This window comes from Euwallacea fornicatus, chromosome 2, assembly GCF_040115645.1.
Source record: "Euwallacea fornicatus isolate EFF26 chromosome 2, ASM4011564v1, whole genome shotgun sequence".
NCBI classification, from domain to species: domain Eukaryota; kingdom Metazoa; phylum Arthropoda; class Insecta; order Coleoptera; family Curculionidae; genus Euwallacea; species Euwallacea fornicatus.
Window position 1 is genome coordinate 3,272,889 of NC_089542.1, and position 21,478 is coordinate 3,294,366.

The 21,478-nt window shown below is 34.3% G+C and overlaps 3 protein-coding genes across 6 annotated transcripts in view; 1 reads left to right on the forward strand and 2 right to left on the reverse strand.

The window, feature by feature from the left end:
• Positions 1–924: 924 nt before the first annotated feature.
• On the reverse strand, positions 925–7,741 carry Tmhs (Tetraspan membrane protein in hair cell stereocilia). The gene is made up of 4 exons (XM_066295023.1): positions 7,311–7,741; positions 1,735–1,901; positions 1,346–1,591; positions 925–1,291 (listed from the first exon to the last, which is right to left on the reverse strand). Exons 1-4 carry the CDS (start codon positions 7,544–7,546, stop codon positions 1,092–1,094), a joined length of 849 nt encoding a protein of 282 aa, XP_066151120.1. The 5' UTR covers positions 7,547–7,741; the 3' UTR covers positions 925–1,091.
• A 1,493-nt stretch (positions 7,742–9,234) lies between these two features.
• Positions 9,235–16,309, forward strand: LOC136346048 (protein fem-1 homolog B-like). Of its 2 annotated transcripts, none has more exons than XM_066294902.1 (9): positions 9,235–9,510; positions 11,821–12,004; positions 12,253–12,464; positions 12,523–12,863; positions 13,157–13,393; positions 13,654–13,912; positions 14,567–14,784; positions 14,893–15,116; positions 15,432–16,309. In XM_066294902.1, exons 1-9 carry the CDS (start codon positions 9,385–9,387, stop codon positions 15,617–15,619), a joined length of 1,989 nt encoding a protein of 662 aa, XP_066150999.1. In that variant the 5' UTR covers positions 9,235–9,384; the 3' UTR covers positions 15,620–16,309. The 2 variants fall into 2 exon arrangements, with proteins under 2 accessions (XP_066150999.1, XP_066151000.1); XM_066294903.1 differs by having other exon boundaries at positions 9,242–9,510; positions 13,654–13,882.
• Positions 16,310–16,916: 607 nt separating this feature from the next.
• The window catches only part of LOC136346108 (inward rectifier potassium channel irk-1-like), an 89,865-nt gene continuing 85,303 nt past the window's right edge, over positions 16,917–21,478 (reverse strand). The window contains exons 1-6 of one of the 3 annotated variants that reach the window (XM_066295002.1): positions 19,012–19,695; positions 18,778–18,947; positions 18,454–18,728; positions 17,715–17,965; positions 17,415–17,659; positions 16,918–17,293 (exon numbers count right to left, since the gene is read on the reverse strand). In XM_066295002.1, the coding sequence (XP_066151099.1) occupies positions 16,960–17,293; positions 17,415–17,659; positions 17,715–17,965; positions 18,454–18,728; positions 18,778–18,875 (1,203 nt within the window). In that variant the 5' untranslated portion in view covers positions 18,876–18,947; positions 19,012–19,695 and the 3' untranslated portion in view covers positions 16,918–16,959. Of the gene's footprint in view, positions 17,294–17,414; positions 17,660–17,714; positions 17,966–18,453; positions 18,729–18,777; positions 19,696–21,478 lie in introns of those variants that run through there. The other 2 variants (XM_066294993.1, XM_066295010.1) reach the window with 2 other exon arrangements.

Consider the following 21,478-nt stretch of genomic DNA (forward strand, 5'->3'; position numbering starts at 1 on the left):
TTTATACTTTTTGTAATACAAAACTTGATGATTAATTAAGTATATAGTTTCTGAATATACAAAGGTTTTTGTTATAAATGAAATCTTTTGTTTAATAATAACATTTAATAACGCTCTGTTTTAATCACGATTCCGGAATAAATTTATTTTTGTTTACTATGAGTTACGTGCCCGGAAAGCACAAATTGCGTTCAAACCTTCATAGCATGGGCGTCAGCACGGGTGGTACTTCCTATTTTAATTTCTTCGACCGTTTCTCTGTTGTTTTTGTCGTGATGGTCCTAAGCTGATATCTTAAATTTGAAATTAAATTCAACTCGTGATCTAGAAGTCTTGATTGTACCCATTTGAAACCCGTCTTGTACTGGTTCAAGAGCGTTTCTGGGTAAGTGTATCGCTCATTTTGAGTACCCATTACTTTCAATCTGCCCCACATTTTTTCAATGACGTTCTTCCAGCTCAATAGATTAGAAACAGAAGTTCGATAGAATGGCCGGTAAGATTTCCTGATCTAATACCTTTCATACTTGTTTTTGGGCCGACAGAGGTTAAGGAATACCAATGCAGGGTAGACGATGGTGGTTACTAGCTGGCCGTTGGTACCTCTGGAGACATCAACATCTGGATTGGCATTGCCGAGGAACCTGAATGCAGGAGAAAGCTTTAAAATAGCGAAACTTCTTGAACATGTGTGAACGGTCCACAAAGTCCAATGCAGTGGTTGGGACAGCCAATCTTGTGGATCAACGAAATTGAAGAGTTGCACCTCAATAGACTCGTCGGCTCTATCAATCCAAGGGACCGCTATAACTCCAGTTAAGTGGGATGAAGGAAAGTGATGAAACTTTTATTCTCAACTCACTGAACTCAGGATCTTTCGACATTAGTTTCTCCGTGCCGTAGGTAGGCAGGTGTTTTATGATGTTTCACAGTAAATCAAATTTTATATTATCATTATTACATTGGTAATCAGAAATATATGGTTAAAGTTAACATTTTAATAATGTATAGCTGGCAATGTCAGTTTTGGTAATTCTCATAAATAAATAAGGCGTGCCTAAAGGCCAGAGTTATCATAATTGGAAAAAACACTACAATTGGAAATTTCTATGTAGAGAATGGGGATGAGAGTAATGTCCAGAGTGGATTGATCTAGGAACCGTTCTTTGCGAAAATTGAGAATAGGTGTCATCCTGGCCTGGGGGCACCAGTAATACTGGATGAATATTGAGTGACTTTCTAGATCCTGCTATACTGGCCGAATCACTAACATATCCGCTATTCATTTCACCTGAAAAATTTACAGCATAATACAATTATTTTTCATGCAATTGGGCTAACACACCTTTGAACAAGCTCGCAGGAGCATAATTTGGTTCGGCCTGTAAGGTGACGTGTCTGGTAGCTAGAATGAAAGCTAACGTAGCTAAGACAATGGCATCTAAGCAACCTATGGCTGCCAAAATATAGGCCCATCGAAGTGTGCAATCTCCGAATATGTACTGATCTGATGTGCTACCACAAACGGTTTTCACAATTTCCTGTGACCACCCGTACGGATAAAGGGCACAGCCAGCAATCATTGCAGCACCTACGGCATAAAACGTTTTAGTAAAAGTTTGAATCGAAAATTATGACTTTATTGAATTTTCGAATAGCTTAATTAAAGTAGGAGATGCAGTACCAGAAAGTCGGTTGAATTTAAAATCTAAATAGACCCTATGTCGATTTTACCTGAAATTAACTGCATCCATCCGCACACATGGAAAACTGTGGTAGAGTGGCAGAAGAAAAAGAAGATCATCACGCCGATGGCCAGAATTGCAGTGACCACTGCAAGGCCGACCAGTGCTGTAGCTCCTTGGAATGCTCTATTTTTCATGCTTATGACATCGTCCAATCTAAAACAACGAGATATTCACATTATAGCTACAAGAGTATACTGTACACAGTGAGTCAGTTTACATTACCTTTCTTTGATATGATCATACACTCGGGCATTGGGTGGGAAATTTTATTACATATGCGTATGAAGATATGTCATATAAATAGGTTCATTTACGCACCTGCAGGAAAAGTGACTTCGCAGGCATCCCGGCCAAAAACGAGGTAAGTTTGGATCAATGCAGGGTGTTATTGAATAAGTGTCCAATATTTCAAAGGGTGATTTTTCAAATAGTTTTGAGATGAAAATTTCTTATAAACATTTGTCCCGGCTCGTCTAGTTTTCAAGATATGCAGTATTGCAAAAAGTAAATCACATATTCTTTGATATCTTGCAATCTCTTGCAGCTAATTTTACGAATTTTTGTGTCAGAGGATTTTTGGAATGATGAATTCAAATTTATTAACGGTATAGTTGTAGCTTATAGAGAGCGTCGCAGGCACTTTTAATTTTTCGCCAATGCGTTCGAAAAATTCGTTCGATTGTGAAAGAAAAATAAAAAATTAAGCTGTGAAAAAAATAATACTTCTAAATTTGAAAAATATTATTGTAATTATTTGTTTTTAAAAATAGTTGATAAATTTTACTAATTCAAAACTAGCCGACATGCATTTCCCGTATGGGCTCGCTAATGGAAATGATCAAGAGGCAAAAAAGTTATGTGAAAAACGATATTCGAAACGAAAAATCCTCATTTCATGAATATTTTCAACATCCACATTTACTTAAGTGCAACAAGGGCTTTTAAGAAATCTAACAATCTTTCGGGAACCCATCGAACAGTACGATTACCCGAGATTAAGGAAGCTGGGGAACACGCGAAAACAAGCGCCCAAAAAAGTACCAACGTCCCTGAATATTTCTCACTCTCTGGTACGGAAAACTGTCACCGACAATTTATTATATCTATACCATATTCAAAAAGTGGAAACTGTTCTCCCTCGTGACTGCCCGTTGCGTATTAACTTTCGTGTGCGATTTTATCAAAAAACTTAATCAAGATCCTTTATTTGATACTAAAATCTTGTTTCTCAATGAAGCAAATTTTTCATGCAATGCCATACGCAACTTCCACAACAATCATTTATGGTCAGGAAAAAATCCAAATGAACTTGAAAAATCGAATTTTCCGGAATAATTCTTCGTGAACGTCTGGACTTGAATCTTTAGGGATTATTTGTTAGGTCCATCGATCCAGCAATTTAAACGTTCAAGTTTTAGAGAATTTTTAAATGAAATTTTCAAAAATCGATGGATTGGTCGTGGAGGACCTCAAACGTGGCCACCCAGATTACCAGATCTTAACAGTTTGGAAATTTTTGGGAATAGAAGGGGGGGTGGGGGGAGATATTTAAAGAAATTCGGTTATCCTGAACAGTGTTCCCAAGTTAATCACATAAACCTCGTCCTGTGTGATCACATTACCAAATAGAATTTTAACATATTAGAAATGGGGAAAACGCCTTAGACTCAGTCTCTTCTGATTCCGCATATTTCAATGAAACATGAAAAAAGGTTCGAACAAAAAGTCAAGTTTACTTAAATTAGTCATAATGGGAAATCAATTCAACGGTTTATTACTGTCTGCCAATTAATATCAATTATCTTATTCTGATCGATTTTGTAATAACTAAATTTATTGTTTTCTAACCTTCCGGCCCAGCATTTCTCTGGCTCTGTAGCAATTCCTATAACATGACCAGAAAGTTTTGTCTTAAAACATGTCAGCTGGTAAGCGATAAATTATAATTAATTATGAAAAATTCTTCATTATCTACACGCAATAAAGCAAATATAAATTTGAGTTACATAAACACAATTTCTCTGCGAATTTCTTTTATTAATTTAGATCTAATGCGATTCAAACGAAATCGTAAAATTTCAATTGCTTACGACGATATTGTTGTCACAGTGTAATGCGATCGAATTAATAACGATTCACTTTGTTACTTTTTTTCTAGTTAATTAGTGGAATTATGTAAAGGGTAATGCCCTGATTGTCGTTATAATGTTCTCTTTGTTGCTTATTTTAATGCTGCGAAAGGTAAGTATTTAGTAACAAGCTCTCATTGCTTGTTGATAGTGAAGCATTGTCTTATGAACATGATTCATCTTTATGAACAACTTTAAAGAATATTTATTCAAGTTTATTGGGCATAAGATAATGTCAAGCGATTTTCGTAATACTGAATTGGGATTAAGGAAAATGCCAAGAATTACCGTTGAGGTCGCTTTTTTCCAGAAGTTTTTCTAGTTTACAGAATTTTTGAGCATCGTAAAATACTTTTTCCGCACAATTATAAATTTCCACCGTCGTTGTTAATGGCGATTTCTTTACGAGTCTAGAAAATAGCGTTTTTCCGCGCGCGTATGACAATTCACGTAAGCATGAGAAAATAGGTTACGGACGTGTAAAAAGCGATACTTTTCGTTATGAGACTCTGAGAATTATAAGGAATACTTCGAATTGAGTTGCTTGTCCTGCTGTTTATATTTGTAGCAGAAATCGTCTTTATGAAGCACAAAGTTTCATAGATACACCGTTTCAAACGAATAAACAGGAGTATCGTAGATGCAATCTCGCAAGTATCTCCGTTTCTTTTTGTCATAAAAACCTACTCATTTTCATGGTTTGTATACAGACATATACCTTTCTCTTGAACGGTAAGGGAGCAGTCCCAAATATATAGAATATTTTCACGTATTTGTTTGAATTTTGAAATTTTTTGGAGCAGATTTAAAAACAATTGACAAATTTTCGTACCAAATTGCACGATAAATACTTCCTGTAACTTTTATGCTTGCTTTATACAAGGTGAGTATTTTTTCATGCATAGTGAAGGGATCTTTGAAAGTAATAGAGATAGCAAGTCGATTAAATAAGGAAAGGTGTGCGGTTTTATGAGCTGACTTTAAAGCTATATTTGAAGTTTCAAAAAAAGTCGTGGCAAAACCCTGATTTCTCTGTACTCTTTTCATTATCGATGGTATTAAAAATGTGTAAAAATAACAGTTACAGATAATTGTTCTGCAAGTGTCATAAAATACATAATTTTCTTTAAAAAGCGGTACTTTCCGAGACATGTCACAAACTTACATTTTGTAAATGGAAACCATATTAAAAAATGAATCTATAAAATGACACATATTATCCCTTTTTAATGATATAAGACTTGATATACTTATTTTTAAAAGCGCCAAAATTAAAGCCCTTTAGACTGTTTTACTTAAATTTTTTCCTCGCTGGTTTTAAAACAATAAAATCGACAATTGACTGCAGTGACAGTTTAATAATTATATAAGCATTTTAACGTAATTTATCTTGCGGTTTTTATCTAATTTATTATGCCTAATTTACGTTTTTCTTTAATTTAAAATGAACTTTTCTAATTGTAAATTCATTTTAACCGAGATTGACAGCAATTTGAACTGTATCGACATAAACTCAGTCATCTAAATCATGCTCAAAATAAGCAACAATGTACAGGATAAGCAACATCAGTATCTAATAAGTTGTCCAGTTAAAGGATTTTATAAAGCGACGTGAGGAGCAATGCAGATATTATTATAATCTAGAAGCTATGATAAGCTAATTAAATAATAAAACCAAATTTCACATGGAAACTTAATATGTATAATGGTATGCTAACGAACCATAAAATTGAAATCTTCATCATTTGCAACCAGGATTAAAATAGTCTCATGGAAAGTGGTTGATGGAGGAAATTCATTTACCGAATCCGAATCACCTTTGATATTTCAGATTTCAGAATTGTAATAACTGGTACTTTCTCAATTATGAGTTTGATTAATTCGAAGTACAATTCACTATTTCAAATTACATTTGACCCTCTGAGAAGCACTGCGGACGCTTTAGGATTTATGGTTGGAAATGGGGTAGAAACACAAGTACGTTTTTAGAAAATAATTATCAAACGTTTGTCAATTTTCAAATGTAATTCAACTTTATGTGACAATAAAAAAAAAAGAAAAAAAATTGATTACGTTGTCATGATGCTATCTGGACAACAAATCAGAACCTGTTTATATTTTCGATGCACATTGTAGAAGGCGCAGTCAGTGCTAGGCGAACTCATTTTAAAGGGGCATAATTTTTTTACCGCCCGGTATAAAATTTATTCAAGACTAAATTTGTGGTTTCCTACATGTTCTACGAACAGAAAATATCTTGGTGCAACTCCCTACGAATATTTCTTTTTGAGATATATGAAGTTTAAAGCTCGCCACATGTCTTGAAAACTAACATTAAAGTACACATTTATTTGTAGAGTTGAAACCAAAAAAAAATAAAAATATTCAATTAATTTTCAACCTTTATTATTTTTTAAGTAGTCATGTTTTTATTTGACTATTCCAATTTTTTATTACTTATTTTGCTGTACTGTATGAATCTAATTTCAAGTTATTTTTTATGACATGCAGCGCACTTTAAACTTCAAATATCTTAAGTTGAAATTTCCATAGGAACTTGTACCAAGATACTTTTTCTTCACAAAACATGTAGGAAAACACAAATTTAATCCTAAATAAATTTTATTACGGTTGTTAAAAAAGTAATGCCCCTTTAAACAGAGTTTGGTGTCCTTTAAAATTTGCATGGAAAATGTAAATGGATTCTGATTTCTCGCCCCTAAAGTCTCCCCGATGTGCCATTTTCTTTAGATACTACCATTACAAATGGAATAATATATTTTTTCGTTAAGTTTCATTTTGTCGTGCTATGTTTTCGACTAGTTTAATTTGCATTAAATCGTCATTTTTTTCTTAAAAAACTATGGAGGAATTTTGTACAGACCTTTTAGAGATACCCTGTATATGGTCAGTATATAATAGCTTAATTTAACTAATTAAAGCTTTTAGGCGTTAAGAGGGATTGTGAATTCGTGAGTGTTTAGCTATGTCCAAACTGAAATATCTAATGCTATTTCCCTAGTAATCATACAAGCATCGTAAAACGTCCATTATGGTGCATATGTATTAAAAAAATTATTAGATCTTTTGACAGTTTATGTTAGTACGCGTAACACTCTCATTAAGTACAAAGTAGAAGTGTATAACTGGTATTGTTGTCATATAATGATGTCGTTACTAAATGTTTAGTTTTAGATTTCATTTTCACACACTACTTAACTAAATACTAGATTCTCTATAGTGCGCCTTTCAATGTAAATGCGCCATACAATAATTTAGCAAGACTCATTATAAGAATATCGAGTACTATTGACACCTTGACCTCATATCCTTCAAAGAGAGATGGTCGTACCTGTTTTTGATTTTAAGGTAGGGTCGAATTCATTACAGCCCGCATGCATTCGGTGAGACTTACTCCTAAAAAATAACTAACCTTCCTCTGCAAACTTCTCCAGTTTCTTCGGCAAAGCACATTGTCCAAAGGCCGAACTTTCCCGGATTCTCACCATTGATATTTCCAATCCATTCCGGTGTGATGAAGGATACGACTAAAATAATCGCGTAGCATATCGTGAATATGGCCCATAATACACCGATGGCTTTCGAATTTCTCACGTAATTAGTCGCGTAGATTTGAGAAGAGTCGACATATTCGATTTTCGAGCCCATAATTTTTCGTTTTTAATTGTGTACGCGAATTTATACGAGATTTCACAGCACTGGCATGACGAAACAAATGTTGATGAAACAGCTGCGCTGTTAAAATTTGTGTGACCGAAGCATTCTTAAATTTAACTTAAGAAAATAACGCACTCCCACCTTCCCACCATGGTCCGCCGACTGGCATACCTGTAGTCACCTTTCTATCCTACCTTCGGTTACCTGGTCGGCTTGCCTGTTTATACAATACAGTGTCTCTCGCAGTAGGCAGGTATAATGTGTTGCATAGTATGCTCTTTTATATTCAGAAAGGAAAATATAGTTATTTTCCTAACGAGCCAGGAAATGCACTTTCCGCATTAATTAAGAACATATCTTTCTGCTAAAGCAAATAAATAGAAACACTTTTCCATTTTTTATTCAAATACTTTTTTAATAAGGGTTAAATCTACAGTGGATAAAAGTTGATTTTATTGCTCTGTTATTTTTTTTAATTTAAGAATTAAAGCCATTCCAAAGGTTTATCCATTTCAGTTCGTATAAGGAAGATAACAGAGCTTTGTGAATATAGAGAATGAGAAAAATAACCAAAATTAATGCATACAAAAAATACAGCACGACCTTCGCGAAATAAAAGATATCATGCAGAAAAGCGTGCGATGATAAACGCAAATCGGTTGTAGGTGTAGGTTTTTAAAAGTAATTTCTTTCCTTTTTTTCTCCAATGTCGAAGTGGTACATGCGTCAAACTTTACTTTAAAAAAAGTTCCGTGGGGTAAAGGGGATGCCGACCTCCGAGAAAGTGCCACTCTATAGATTTTGAAACAATGCGCCACATGGCGAATGTGCCAAATGGCGAAAGTGCCAAATTTTTGAATACGGTCGTTTAATTTTTAGTTTCACCATCTCTCACGATTTTTATACTGGGAGCCACTAGTAAATGCCAATCGCATTCGGATAAATTCCTTATATATTCAATTTCAGCATAGATCACATGGTAGCCTTAGTAAAATTGTATAAAAAATCACATTAAGCGAACATCAAATATCCTTATTTTTCTACATGAAGAACTCATTTTCACTTTCTAAAAAGGCTCTTTTGGTAATTAAGAACTTACGCTCTATTAAGCTCCCTGAAACACATATTAAAAGGAGTAGCGTATCGCTATTTAACCGACTAATACTGCCCCACAAAAATCTGGACAGATTCTGATTTGTCACCCTTAATCGCCTATAAACGCGAATTTTTACTCAATTAATGTTATTACAAAACAAATAAATAAAAATAAAAACAAAATTAATGTTAATATCATGTGTATATTTTAAAAATCATTGTAACACACATTAATTTTTCGGATTATTTGGCAAGTTCGAGTGGAGCACCTCATTTAGAGGCACCTGATATTATAATGGTAACTAAAATAGTTGAGAAATTATGCAAATTCAGAAGCGTTTTTTATTTTCTTATGAAAATCATAGTTTGGATTTTAAAGTGACTGGTGAGAGTGATAATGAAATTTTCATTTATGTTGATTTCGGACAAAATTTTCATCTTGACCCCTGCATGCTTTTGGAAAATCCGGCGCCTGACAGTTCAACAACGATTTCAAATATAAGGAGTTCGGCTCTGCATCAGGCCGGGTCAATATAGGTTGAAACTATGGATCGGAGCAGCGCCACATGTTTAACGTGCCAACTCCCAAAATTGAACAGCTGATTTACGTCAGCCAAACTTTTTTTTTCAGAAATTCTATTTTCATTCTGAGATTTTGATTTTATTTTCCCAAACAGTTCAAAATAGCCCATCACATTGTTATGATAAGTACGCATTAACAATTTTTATAAAGAATGACCGAAGAAAGTGATCGTTTGAAATATAAACTTTATAATGCAGCTTCTACAGGAATGTCCATCTCCTTGTATACCTTCCTGGCTGATATGGACAAAGATGAAGCAAATCAACTTCTAAATGAGGTAAATATCTGTATACTTTTCCGGAGTCTTTGTTCTAAAACAAGACGTGAGGTCCTTGGCTTTGTCAAAAATGTGGAAAATGCGCATTTTTTTTAACTCAAACTTCAAGCTTTTACTCAAGTTTTTACCCCCTTTTACAACAAATTTTTAAACATCTTGGAGCATGATACAGATCATTACTTATGTTGTATTTATATAGTCTAGGATGCATACGAATCGTAGAGAAAATGAAAAAAATATATATTTTTACGTCATTTGTTATCTATTTGCTATGCCCTGTATAATGATAATGGGTACAGTAATCCAGCTAACTTTTTATGCCATACATTATGGGATGCTTTATGCACTGTATGGATCCAACATTGGAAGGTTTTACAATGAATTGTACCTGTTTAAGTCAGGGTTATAGATTCATGTAATATGTAATCAATCTAACATGAGAACACAAGAAAGTTAAACATGAATGAATGGAAGAAGTTTTCCAAACAAAGATGCGTAAATTTGGCAAACAATGATGTGTAATATGCAACTTTTCAGGTAATGTAGTATTGCGCTTAATGCCAGCTAGGTCTGGGCAACAAAAATAGAGTATATACAGGTTGAAAAAACGTATCTTCATTGCTGTTGAGTGCAGTTATTGTTGCTCATTAATTTGGTAGTACTTAAATTGCTATCAAGGGTAAAATTCACTAAATCAACTTAGAGATTTTCTCGCTTATTATAATTCCTATAATACTCTTTTCTTTCTGTTTCAAAAATAATTTGATATGTTGCATTGTTTGCATGTATACAGTTAATTGTTTATCAAATAAATTACAAATGCATATGATACAGGCGAGTTTTAATACATACTTAATTCTGTTCAACTGAGTCAGAGTGTGAAATGTAGACAAGTTCTGTTTGTCATATTTTTCACAAACATTGTGTTTATCTAGAATACAAATCCTTAACATAGACAAAAGTATGAATTAAAATAATAAAGGATATATATGTGTGCATTAGGTATTGTTATAATACTCGTTGACATTTTCTAGACTTGCATCCTTACTTCTCTATATTCATAAAAAACTCGTCCCATAAGAACTTGTGGTGTCAATAAGCATATACAGTAAAATCTTCCTTAGCGGACACCTCCGATAAGCAGACCTCTCTTTTAACCAGACAGTTTCCTGGGTACCAACTCTTTCTCATATGCGATTTTAATAAATATTTCTCTATTAAACTGAGACGGACACTGAATTTAACCTCCTTTTTGCATTCTTTCTGGTAAATGGACAACCTTTATTCTGTGAGTGAGTTTATTTATAAAAAGTTTTTTCAGCGGCACCCTTTGTCGGCATTTCACGTATAATTCCATATTCAATGGTGCTTTGATCATAACTCCATTTATTTTTGCTTAATAAGGCAAAATCGGAGCCATTTTCGGGTTTCCTCCTTGATGCTGCAGGTGTTCTAGATGCTTATAATAATGTTTTAAAATGTATGATGCTAATATTTTAAGATTTGCAACTCTTTTGTTATGTAATTAGCGAAAAAACAACCTATAAGAGCGGTTTTTCGAACTATCAAGGATCGAACCTCCAACGGGATATTAATTTGTCCATCAATATTTTTTGTTGTGTGTTTATAGTGTTTGTAAGTTAGTAATGGTTCCAATAAAACGTATGTTAACTTTAAAGGAAAAGCTACCAGTATTAGAAGTTTACAATAGAAAAAAATACATTGATAGACATAAATTATCGGTTCGATTTAATATAAGAAAAATCCAGGATAGTGAACTAATTAAGAAGAGGGAACAACTATTAAATAGTTGTACATCATTTAACTCAAAGCAGAAGGGCTGATTCTTTAAAACTATGGGACTTAACATTGACAAACTAACTTATGAATGGTTTGGTAAAGCCTGAAATAACAATTTTTCTAAATCAGGACCTCATGGGCATATACATCTATGAACAAACATATATTTGTTCATTTGTAATTTGAAAATATTTCTTTTTATGGTTGATTAGTTAAGTGTATTATTTTTTTTTAATTTGAATAAAATATTTAATTAACAAGTTTTAAAGACCTATCTACATTTTTACATTTCCTATTAAGCGGACACCTGTAAACGGACAACTAGAAAACGACCACTGGTGTCCGCGTATGAGAAATTTCATGGTATTTTGTTACATATTAATCTGAATCTTTAGGTACCCTATAGTAAAACCTTATGTTTCCACTGGTGTTTCATTATTATTATTATTGTTTACGTGACATTTTTTGGTCATTACTGATCACGATTATCATCATCATGTTCTTTGCTAGAATGTCTCAGATGAAGAAGGACAAGAATGCAGTCCACTTGTGACTGCAGCTCGATTTGGTCATGAGAAAGTTGTCCGTATTCTTCTCACCAAATTTTCTCCAAATCTGGAACAAGAGGGGGTGGTTAAATTTGATGGTTATGTTATTGAAGGTGCTACAGCATTATGGTGTGCTGCATGTGCAGGTAAGTAAAGTTTCATAGCATGTAAAGTGTATTTTCTACCGAATTCGGGTTTTTAACAGATTTCGTTTGCCATTAATATTGTGACTTATTACAACAATTTTTGACACATAACGTTATACTTCCTTATTCTTTCCCATGTTAATCTAAAAAGAGAAGTGAAAAATCGTTGTTGTCGTGGTGTTAAAAGTTTAAATTTACTATTCTAATATATTAAATAAATTACTAATTAGCGTTTCTGGCTTCTCAAGGTCACCTGAATATTGTCAAGGCTTTGGTCAAGGCTGGAGCTGATGTAAATCATCCTACAAAGACCAATTCTACCCCATTAAGGGCAGCTTGCTTTGATGGACGACTGGATATAGTAAAATATTTAACTCGACATAAAGCCGATATACACATAGCCAATAAGTATAACAACAGTTGTTTAATGATTTCCGCGTACAAAGGCCATATAGATATTGTAGGTGTAACATAAATACTTTAACATGCAATTTTTGATAATAACTGAACAATTCCAGGTTAGTTTTCTATTGCAAAATGGTGCTAATCCGAATGAAAGAGCACTTTGCGGAGCATCAGCGTTACATTTTTCCGCAGAGTGTGGCCACGTTAAAGTAGTAAAAGAGCTTTTGAGTTTCGGTGCCATATTCTATGCGAATGACACGGGAATGACGCCAATAAAAGCGGCTGCGGAACGAACTCGACATAAAGTGGTGGAATATTTAGTAGATCGACCAGAAATCAGCAAGGAAGATCAAATAGAGGCCTTAGAGTTACTCGGTGCTTCATATGCGAACGATAAGGAAAATTACGATATTGTTAAGGCATATAAATATCTACATCAGGCGATGTCATTAAGGTAATTGGTTGCCAAAAATCTAAGTTTAACCTAATATAATACAAGAATGAAAATCTAATTTTTATTGCTGTATAAAGCTATACTAATTTACCCTATCTCTTTTACTTGGTTTACCACAAGTACATTCCTAGTGTAATATCACAGCGATTAGGGTTGCGAGTTTTAAAATAATCGTTATTTAAGAACTCGATGGCTAATCTGAACTAACCTGAAGGGACAGTTTACGGAATCGTTTGGAAGAATAATTATTTTTACAACAATATTTAATAATCCTTCCTAATGACTTTTTCTAGGTATAGTGATCCAGATGCGCCAGTCAAAAAGAATCTCATCACTCCAATACCCGCATATGAAAATTGGGTGGAATCTCAAACTTTGCCGGAGTTGGAGGCGATACACGACAACGCAAATAGCTTGCATATGGAATCCTTAACAATAAGAGAACGGATTTTGGGTGATCATAATCCGGAGCTTCCTCATCCAATTGTATATAGAGGAGCCGTATTTGCAGATAATGCAAGATTTGACAGGTTAGATAAAGCAGGAAGTTGATGTTGCTCTATACAAGATTTTTAGATTTTTAAATTCAATATTGACTTATGAAACATGTTTTGTTTGAAAGTCGTTCTCCTTTTATTTAGCTGTTTATTGCTATAAAAAAAGTAACAACTTGTAAGAGAATTTCTGCCTGGAAATCGCGATATTTTTACTAACTGAACTATTACATCCAAAATAAGCCTTAATGTTCTGAAGTGTCTGCTGTTTGTGACAATTTTCATTTCCTTTCCAGGTGTTTAGACCTCTGGCGTCACGCACTGAAATTGCGACAGAAGAACTACATTTCGGTCGCCAAAGACTTGTTGAGATTCGCTCAAGTGTTCTCACAAATGTTGCACGTTGGCGTTCAGGTAACCTACGAGCAGGTAATCGAAGTTTTGTCCGCCGCTATTATCGAGCTGATGCGAAACAGAGAGAAACTCTCGAAACCCGGACCGAAAGACGAGCCAGAAACCGTTATGGTAATTTGCTGTTTTATGTACAAGATATTGGTTAGTACACCTGGGTTGGTAATGTGATGGTAAAGTCGGAAATAGAAGGAATGTCGATTGGGGCTGTCGGTTGGCAATGAGGTCTTTGTCGCTTTGTTAACAATGAGTAGTCGTGCTTGCTTTTCCGTGTTGTGGCAGTTTTCAGACCTCAAATATTGTATTTTTCTTGTTGTACCTTTACTGAGCATTGCTTGCGCTGTTTTACTTTTCAATATAATATGCCACATTGCAAACGACATTGCAGAATAGATATGTGATAAAATTAGTGTGGCATATATGTCTTATATAACAGTGCACTATGTGTAAGTTGATAAATTTCTGCTACAGCAAAACACCTAACAGTGGCATTGCAAATGGGTAGTCTGGGCTTCATTAACTTAATTAAATATTACAAGCATAGTTTAGCTTAATATTTGAATATCCTAGTGTTATATGTAAATTAATTTTGTTTTACCATCTCTAGCGCTCGTTACACTATTTTTATTTATATTATTTGACCACTTACAGATTTATTGCTCTCTGCTAATGTATGTGAACTACATAAACTTCTTTTTAATATAAACTAAAACACCAATTCACAAACCAAATCAATAATTAATTGTCTCAAGTTAGTAGTATCTAAAAGATAAAGACACGACAATTTCTCTTATAAAGGACGAAATTGAGAGCAATTTGGTTACCACTCTCTATTTGCTGACAATCCTCACCAAATTGATGAAGAAATGTGACGAAGAGCAGAAATTTACCGTACAGAGAATGGTTTTTACTCTCAATCAACTGCAGCTCACTGTAAGAAATGGTCAAACTCTGCTTCATTTGGCCTGTAATTCAGAAACTCCGGTGGATGATTTCCACACCAATGACGTTTGCAAGTAAGTAGAAATATACTAGGAATTCAGATCATCAAATATTTCACTGATTAATTTTAGTCAATTTTCAACATTCGAATTTAATTTATTCCATATTTTGCCATTTAACAGATTTCCATGCGCCGAGACCACTCGACTGCTCATTCGATGCGGAGCTAATGTCAACGCCATGGATAACGAGAGAAATACTCCTCTACATGTGATAGTTAATTATCATAAAGCCATTTCTGATTTTCTTACGCTTCACTCGATCATTACCGAACTCACTGAGAATGGAGCTCACACTGATATTGTAAATAATAAAGGAGAAACTCCACTCGAAGCTTCTACGACTGGTAAGTTAAACACAAGTGTTTGCGGCATCTGTTATAAATTGGCGAACGTTTTTGTTGCCCAATCTCAACTCCGAGTTCGATCAGAGCTTTCAATACTCGTTTTTCTTTTTGCTTCGTTCTTGGGAGAGTTGAAGTTCCAAATCTCGATTGTTCCAACTGAATTCACTATCCCGTTGGTACAGGTAAGCGATGTTACCACGTGCCACTTGGTCGTTCGTTTCGAAATCCTGGGTTTTGTCACTACAACAGGTTAACCATAGTTTGTAGAAAATTTCAAGTTAATGATTTGCTTAATATTCGTTTTTTGCTTTCCAGGTGTCGCCGAAATAATTCTCAAAACTCAAATTAAAATAAGCCTAAAGTGTATAGCGGCCAATGCCGTAAAAGTAAACAAAGTCCCTTACCGTGGGCTAGTTCCATCAGGTCTGGAAGACTTCATCGAGCTCCACGGTAAAGGCGTCGAAAGATGGGAAAAGCATAAAAAGGCGCTCGTTGATTTATGACGCTTTAATTTAGATCTGCTCGATATTCTAATGAGGAGAAGTTACAGCAATTTTTGAACTTTTACAGAGTTTATTACTATTTTTATAATGTTTTTCATAAAGTACTAGTTCAAATATCGACTTCGGCGCTAGTCAATTTTTTTTTTAATATGTGTTCCACATACTTTGATTTAAGTTATTGCTCAATCCCAGTGCAAGCTTTGGACGTACCTGGATCCATTAAGCATATTATTTATTTATTATTGTGATATCTACGTAAAATTAGACGTGTTCCTATTATAAAAGTAAATGGTAGGTACTAAGTCTTGGAGCCACTCTTAGCTGCCAGTCCAGCAATAGAGAAAACTTTATAAATTCTTTATAAAATATTCGTAAAGCTTTCTAATGCCCCAGTTAATATTTAATGACTCGAATTTTAACATAAAGTTTATTAATCTACTAAATATATTTCAACAGTTTTAGTTAACTATTTGCTAATAATAAAAAGGCAGTTGAAACGTTTCTAACCCGTTATGATTTTTAAATTACTGTTATGCAGCAGGCCGTTCATAAGTTAAGTTTAAAATTTTTAATTCAGAGAAACTATTAAGTTTTACATTTTTTGCGACTGTATTTAGTAAATGGATATGTTTTAAAAGTTGTGTATCATAAGATGTAATAATTATATGATAAAAATGCTGGTTATCGAGATTTGTTTGTGTTATTTTTTATTTGCAATCCTTTACTCTCAGAACTGTTGGCAATACATCAGGTAAGAAAATTTAATATTGCAGAAATGAAAAATTGATCATGTGACGGCCTCATTTGGGTCGAAGTGGTAAGTATTGTGTTTATTGCTAGTATTGGAGGTAAGTAACCTGACGTTTGGTTGTTTTTTTATTCAGTCAACTACAATTAGCATGCGATAAAGTATCGCTCTCTCCACTCGTTAAGCAAGTAACTTAAGCTTAATTTCGGGACACCGATACTCCTACGTTTGTCACGCGATTATTTATAGTTTTCTCTAATGCGACACTGCACAGAAAAAGATATAATATACGTATGGATACAAATAAATAAATTTTAACGCTATGCTGTCCACCTAGGTAGATAGGCATTTCAAGTGACGTATACAGGTAATTACCAAATACTACAAAGCGCACTTAATCACACTTATTAAAGACGTTTAAAGGTTGGCTTAATTTTATGTTATTTGAGGATTTAGAAATTACACTAAACGCACGATATGTCAACACAACAGAATGATACACTTTTACAGATCTACACAAAACGACGTCCAAAGCAAAAAGAAAAAAAAATTCAAAAGCGAAATGTTACAATATTTATTTATTTTTCTCAATTTAAACTTCGTTGTAAAAAATAACTCCATCACGTTGTTTTTTTGCTAGTTTGCCACGGTTTTTCTCTTGATCTAGAGAAGTTTGGCGATGAAAGTTTCGCATTTGTTGGTGTAATTCTTCAAATTTGTTAGCGCTGCACAAAGGCACTTCTTGAGTTACAGTTTGCTGAAACAGTTTCTTGTTCACTGTGAATTCTTTAGTGTCATGATTGTAGTCCAAACATGGCACGAAGTTGTATCCCCACATGATTTCGGTGTTGATGTAGGAGGTTTGACTTCTGGTAGATTGGCCTGTTTTTATTGAACTTCCTGATACCACAACCACAATTTCTAACCTAAAGGGAATAGAGATTTAAGTTTCATTTTTAGTGAATTATCGAATCATTCGACTTATTTATTTCTTTGAAATGGTTCGTGTTAAAGGATTTTAACTGAATATTATTTATGGGTTCTTACTGTTCTGTCATCAGTGCTCTGGCAGACACTGTCCATAATGGGCTAGATGGGCCGATCTCGTGAATTAATTCCACTGGCCAAAACAACATTCCAAAGGGTTGAATTTCCAATTCTGTTATGGAACTTTGTTCCAGCTCGACGGGATATTTTATCAAGTACATACGTACTTCAGTACTAATCCCGTGCTTGCCGAACATGTCATTCACTCGCATTATGAGGCAGAGCTTTCCATTTCGTAGAGCAATCTATAGAACGTATTTAATGCTAGAACCTAGAAAGTAATGGAAACTGTCCACTTACAACAGCCTTTTTGCTAAATATATTCCCCGGTGCTCCGCTTTCTTTAGCCCTGTTCATTTTGGCGTATACGACGGAAATAAATGCGCCGTCTATGAGAATCCCTATCAATGTGCTGTATGTTAAGACTATAAAATATAGGTCGCAGGATTCTGTAGGGTGAATATAGCCATAGCCTGTGGTTGTAATGGTTTCAATTCCCAGCATGAAAAAATTCCATAAGTTTTGTATTCCAACTATGCACTCAGTACTGTCTGAAACGTGTATTACATGAAAACATAAAAAAAGGAAATGAAACCCTCATATACAGCGCGTATAAAAAATATTGCAACAAATTTAGAATTTTGATAAACATGATATTTTGTAAAAATGTCTAAAAGCCCATAATTTTATTGACAAAAGGCGTTTAATGCATTACTTTCGATGTTCAAACTTTTCACCCTTACCCATCTACCCCTACTAACTTTTTATTTTCAAACGCTAAAGTACCCATTGTAGTATATCAATGAAATGTAATTCAGTAAAGAACACAATGGTATACTCAGAACTAAAACTAGATCTACAGTTTAATTAAAAAATAAAATTATTTGATATAAAATGAGATATATTTTTTTAATCATCATATCCTCATCATTGTTGCACTACTTCCACAAGAGGAAATTCATCATAAATATGAGGGCATAAGTTTTTTCGACTCTCAACCGCTAAAGCTGTAAAACCAGTACTCCAAATTATGACTTACCAGCTCCTTTTTCAAAGTCCCCACTTATCCAAGCATCTAAGTAAAACAATACCCCACAACTCAGATATGCCAGCACGTTGACCATAGTGACCGTCAAGCTCAACCATTTCCATTGCATATCAACTAAAGTATTCCAGAGATTCTTGGCATATTGCAGCGATTTTTGAGGAATTTTTTTAAAGTAAACTTGCACTCTTCCTCGTTTGCTCACGATCCTCGAGTAACATCTTCTGTGCTGCGAGTTGTTGAGAGGGGTATTTCTTCTTAGGTTGTTTCTATCAATAAGTTTTTTTGCATTATTCATTATTTATTTATAATTCTTACCTTCTAATACTTGAGTGAGTGCGTAAAACCACTGGAAAATCGATTTTTCTTTTTTCGGTCTCTAAGAATTTTTGCAAAATATCTTTTTCTGAGGTCATTCTGTGTGCAATGCTCAGAAGAACAAAATCATAACAATTAAGTGAACTGATATTAATGCGACCTATATGCAGCTGCCGCCGTAATGAGATAAAGTCTGTTTTAAAAAAGCAATAAATCAAGATTTTTCATATTTACCTATTTGCATAGGTAGTTCATCATTCATAAATTGGTATTTAAGAGAGTCTATCTTGGGTGTTAAGAATTAGTTTATAGCGAGCTTTATTGTTTTATGAGATTAGAAGATGTCTAAAAATGATCTAATAAGATTTATTTTTTAGACACCTAGATTTAGATAGGACTTTGTGAGAGGGAGAAGTTTGGTCTAACAAAGTCAAGGTAGATCGAAGATTCGTTATGTGGTCAGAATAATCAGAAAAATAATTTGCTTGACGAAGGGATCTTCAATTAAGAACTCAGCAATATGGCACGCCTGACAGATATCAGATCAGGGTTCCACATGATGTTAAATTTGAATTAAGCAAGTTAATACTCACCAAAGTAAACACATTTTTCAATTTATTTTTTGAATGTACTGTATCAAAAATCTAATTTATCATGACTATAGCATGAAATACGCCTTACGCTTGAGGTTTGGTGTGAATTTCGGCTTACTCTGGATTAGACTTTCTTTAATTTAACCCATGGACCAAAACATATTAAGACTCACTAACCTACACTTCCAAAAATTTTTTTTTTTCGCTTGCCTTATCAACGAATACTGGAAACATATCTGAGACTTTTAAACCACATCAAAAAATTATTCAAAAATTTTGGGACAATCTCTCTTATACCAATGATCAAGATGAAGATGATGCTCCCTTGAATTGTGATGGGTTAAAAAATTGACTTTTTTTCTGTGTTTTTCAATAGTTTGGGGCTCATAGAGTTAATGTTCCTTAATCGGTTCAGGCGATTCCTTCCTTTTTGATTAATTATAATGCTTCACAGCAGGGGAGCTAAAAGCGCGCACTAGGAACTCTGAGTAGATATATGGGGAATATATTAAGGTTTTTCATGCACATATCTATTTGAATATTTTTCTGCAGTATGATCGTTTGGAACGTTATAATTTTCAATAAATTTCGAGCAAACTGTGTCGTTAAATGAAAATCTGAACTGAAAACTGACTTTAACAAACAAAGAGATGCATGATTTGTGGTTGTATTATGGATTAACGATTGAACTACATTCTGATTTAGTGGAGGGCATGCGCAGAGCAATACGGAGTACATATTATTGCAAAATTTCTACTGACGAAAAACTTCAGCATCATCTTTGTCCTGAAAGTGAAGACTCGTGATGGAAGTGGCAACAGTACAAAGGCAAGGGAACTACGTATTCTCCTCCACCGGCATTCGATGAAGAAACTCGACAGGTTTTTATATTACATTTTATATCTGTTAATATAATGTTAATATATTAAGATTTGAGCCAACACGATCTTCTAGAGAGATGTTTACATTCCAACACGTAAATAAAGTTAATGAATGAAATCAAAAATGTCATAAAAAAGTTCTGTTATAAAGTATTGAAAGTGACCACGTGAAAAGTAACGTCCTGTAGAGTATTTGAAATAATTGTTATTTGAGTTTGTTCGTAATGCTAAAACGATTGTTACTACCAAGTTTGAGCTATTGATCTTTATAAATAATAAAAAATAAAAAAAAACTTCAACGCCCTGTAAATTGAAACGGAAGCAATTTAGGACATGTCATTTATTTGAAATTTTTATTTTTTAAATAAGCTCATGATTTGTCCATTTTATTTTTGACTATCCATTAGGAAACACCATGTGTAGCGCAAGAAAACGTATGTTTTTTCTAACTTTTACAAAAACGGCCACCACTTTGTTAATTTACAGGGAAATTTAACAATTTCGGTACGGACGATAGCGACGTTGATACAGATCAAGAATACCGGGCGATTTTCAGTTTTAGATATCTAGGAGGGTCGGAATTGCCCCAGCCCCAGCAGGACCGATATTTTGTTGATCGGCGTAAAAGCAACTTTATAAATAAATAAATACATATTTTTAAATCGTAAAAAAAAATAATTGTACTGTCCCGAATCGCAGAATCTCAGGAAAAAAGTTTGCCCAACTATGCGCAATATTTTCTGGAAGAAAAACGTCGAAAGCGTGCTTACTTTTAGACGTTCACCCTAGACTACCCCCTTAAGAGCCAAGCTGTGACCGACACGTTACCAGCTTGCTAGCTTGCTGGTACAAGCTCACTATTCTCGCTTGCGAAACTAGCCTTGTGTGGACCGGGTATAAGGCCCGACCTTCGCAGCCCATCCCACAAAACTATCCTCTAGCCTTGTCCACAACCAACCTTGTGAAGACGGGGCACAACAGCCGACCCTCAGGATATAGTAGAATTTCACGTCTTGCAAATGATGCATCTGATGTAACAAGAGATCAGCTTAGTTACTTTTGTTTACTGACGGAAATTTCAACTTTAGGCAATACACGAAGCTCTTGAAAACTTATTTGGATTTACATCCGAAGGTCGTTTAAAGGCCATCGCGTGTATAGGAATGGCTGACAAAAAGGACCGCCATATCACTGATTTAAGCACCCATTGGAGAATAAAGGCATAAC

Bases quoted from the DNA above. Each gene is read 5' to 3' on its own strand.
- Tmhs (XM_066295023.1), bottom strand. From the start codon at position 7,546: ATGGGCTCGAAAATCGAATATGTCGACTCTTCTCAAATCTACGCGACT. The intron at 1,902-7,310 runs GTTAGTTATTTT...TCGTTGTTTTAG, and splicing joins GGAGAAGTTTGCAGAGGAAG to ATTGGACGATGTCATAAGCA. The intron at 1,292-1,345 runs GTGTGTTAGCCC...TAAATTTTTCAG, and splicing joins TCCTGCGAGCTTGTTCAAAG to GTGAAATGAATAGCGGATAT.
- LOC136346048 (XM_066294902.1), top strand. From the start codon at position 9,385: ATGACCGAAGAAAGTGATCGTTTGAAATATAAACTTTATAATGCAGCT. The intron at 12,465-12,522 runs GTAGGTGTAACA...GAACAATTCCAG, and splicing joins ACAAAGGCCATATAGATATT to GTTAGTTTTCTATTGCAAAA. The intron at 13,913-14,566 runs GTTAGTACACCT...TCTCTTATAAAG, and splicing joins GTTTTATGTACAAGATATTG to GACGAAATTGAGAGCAATTT.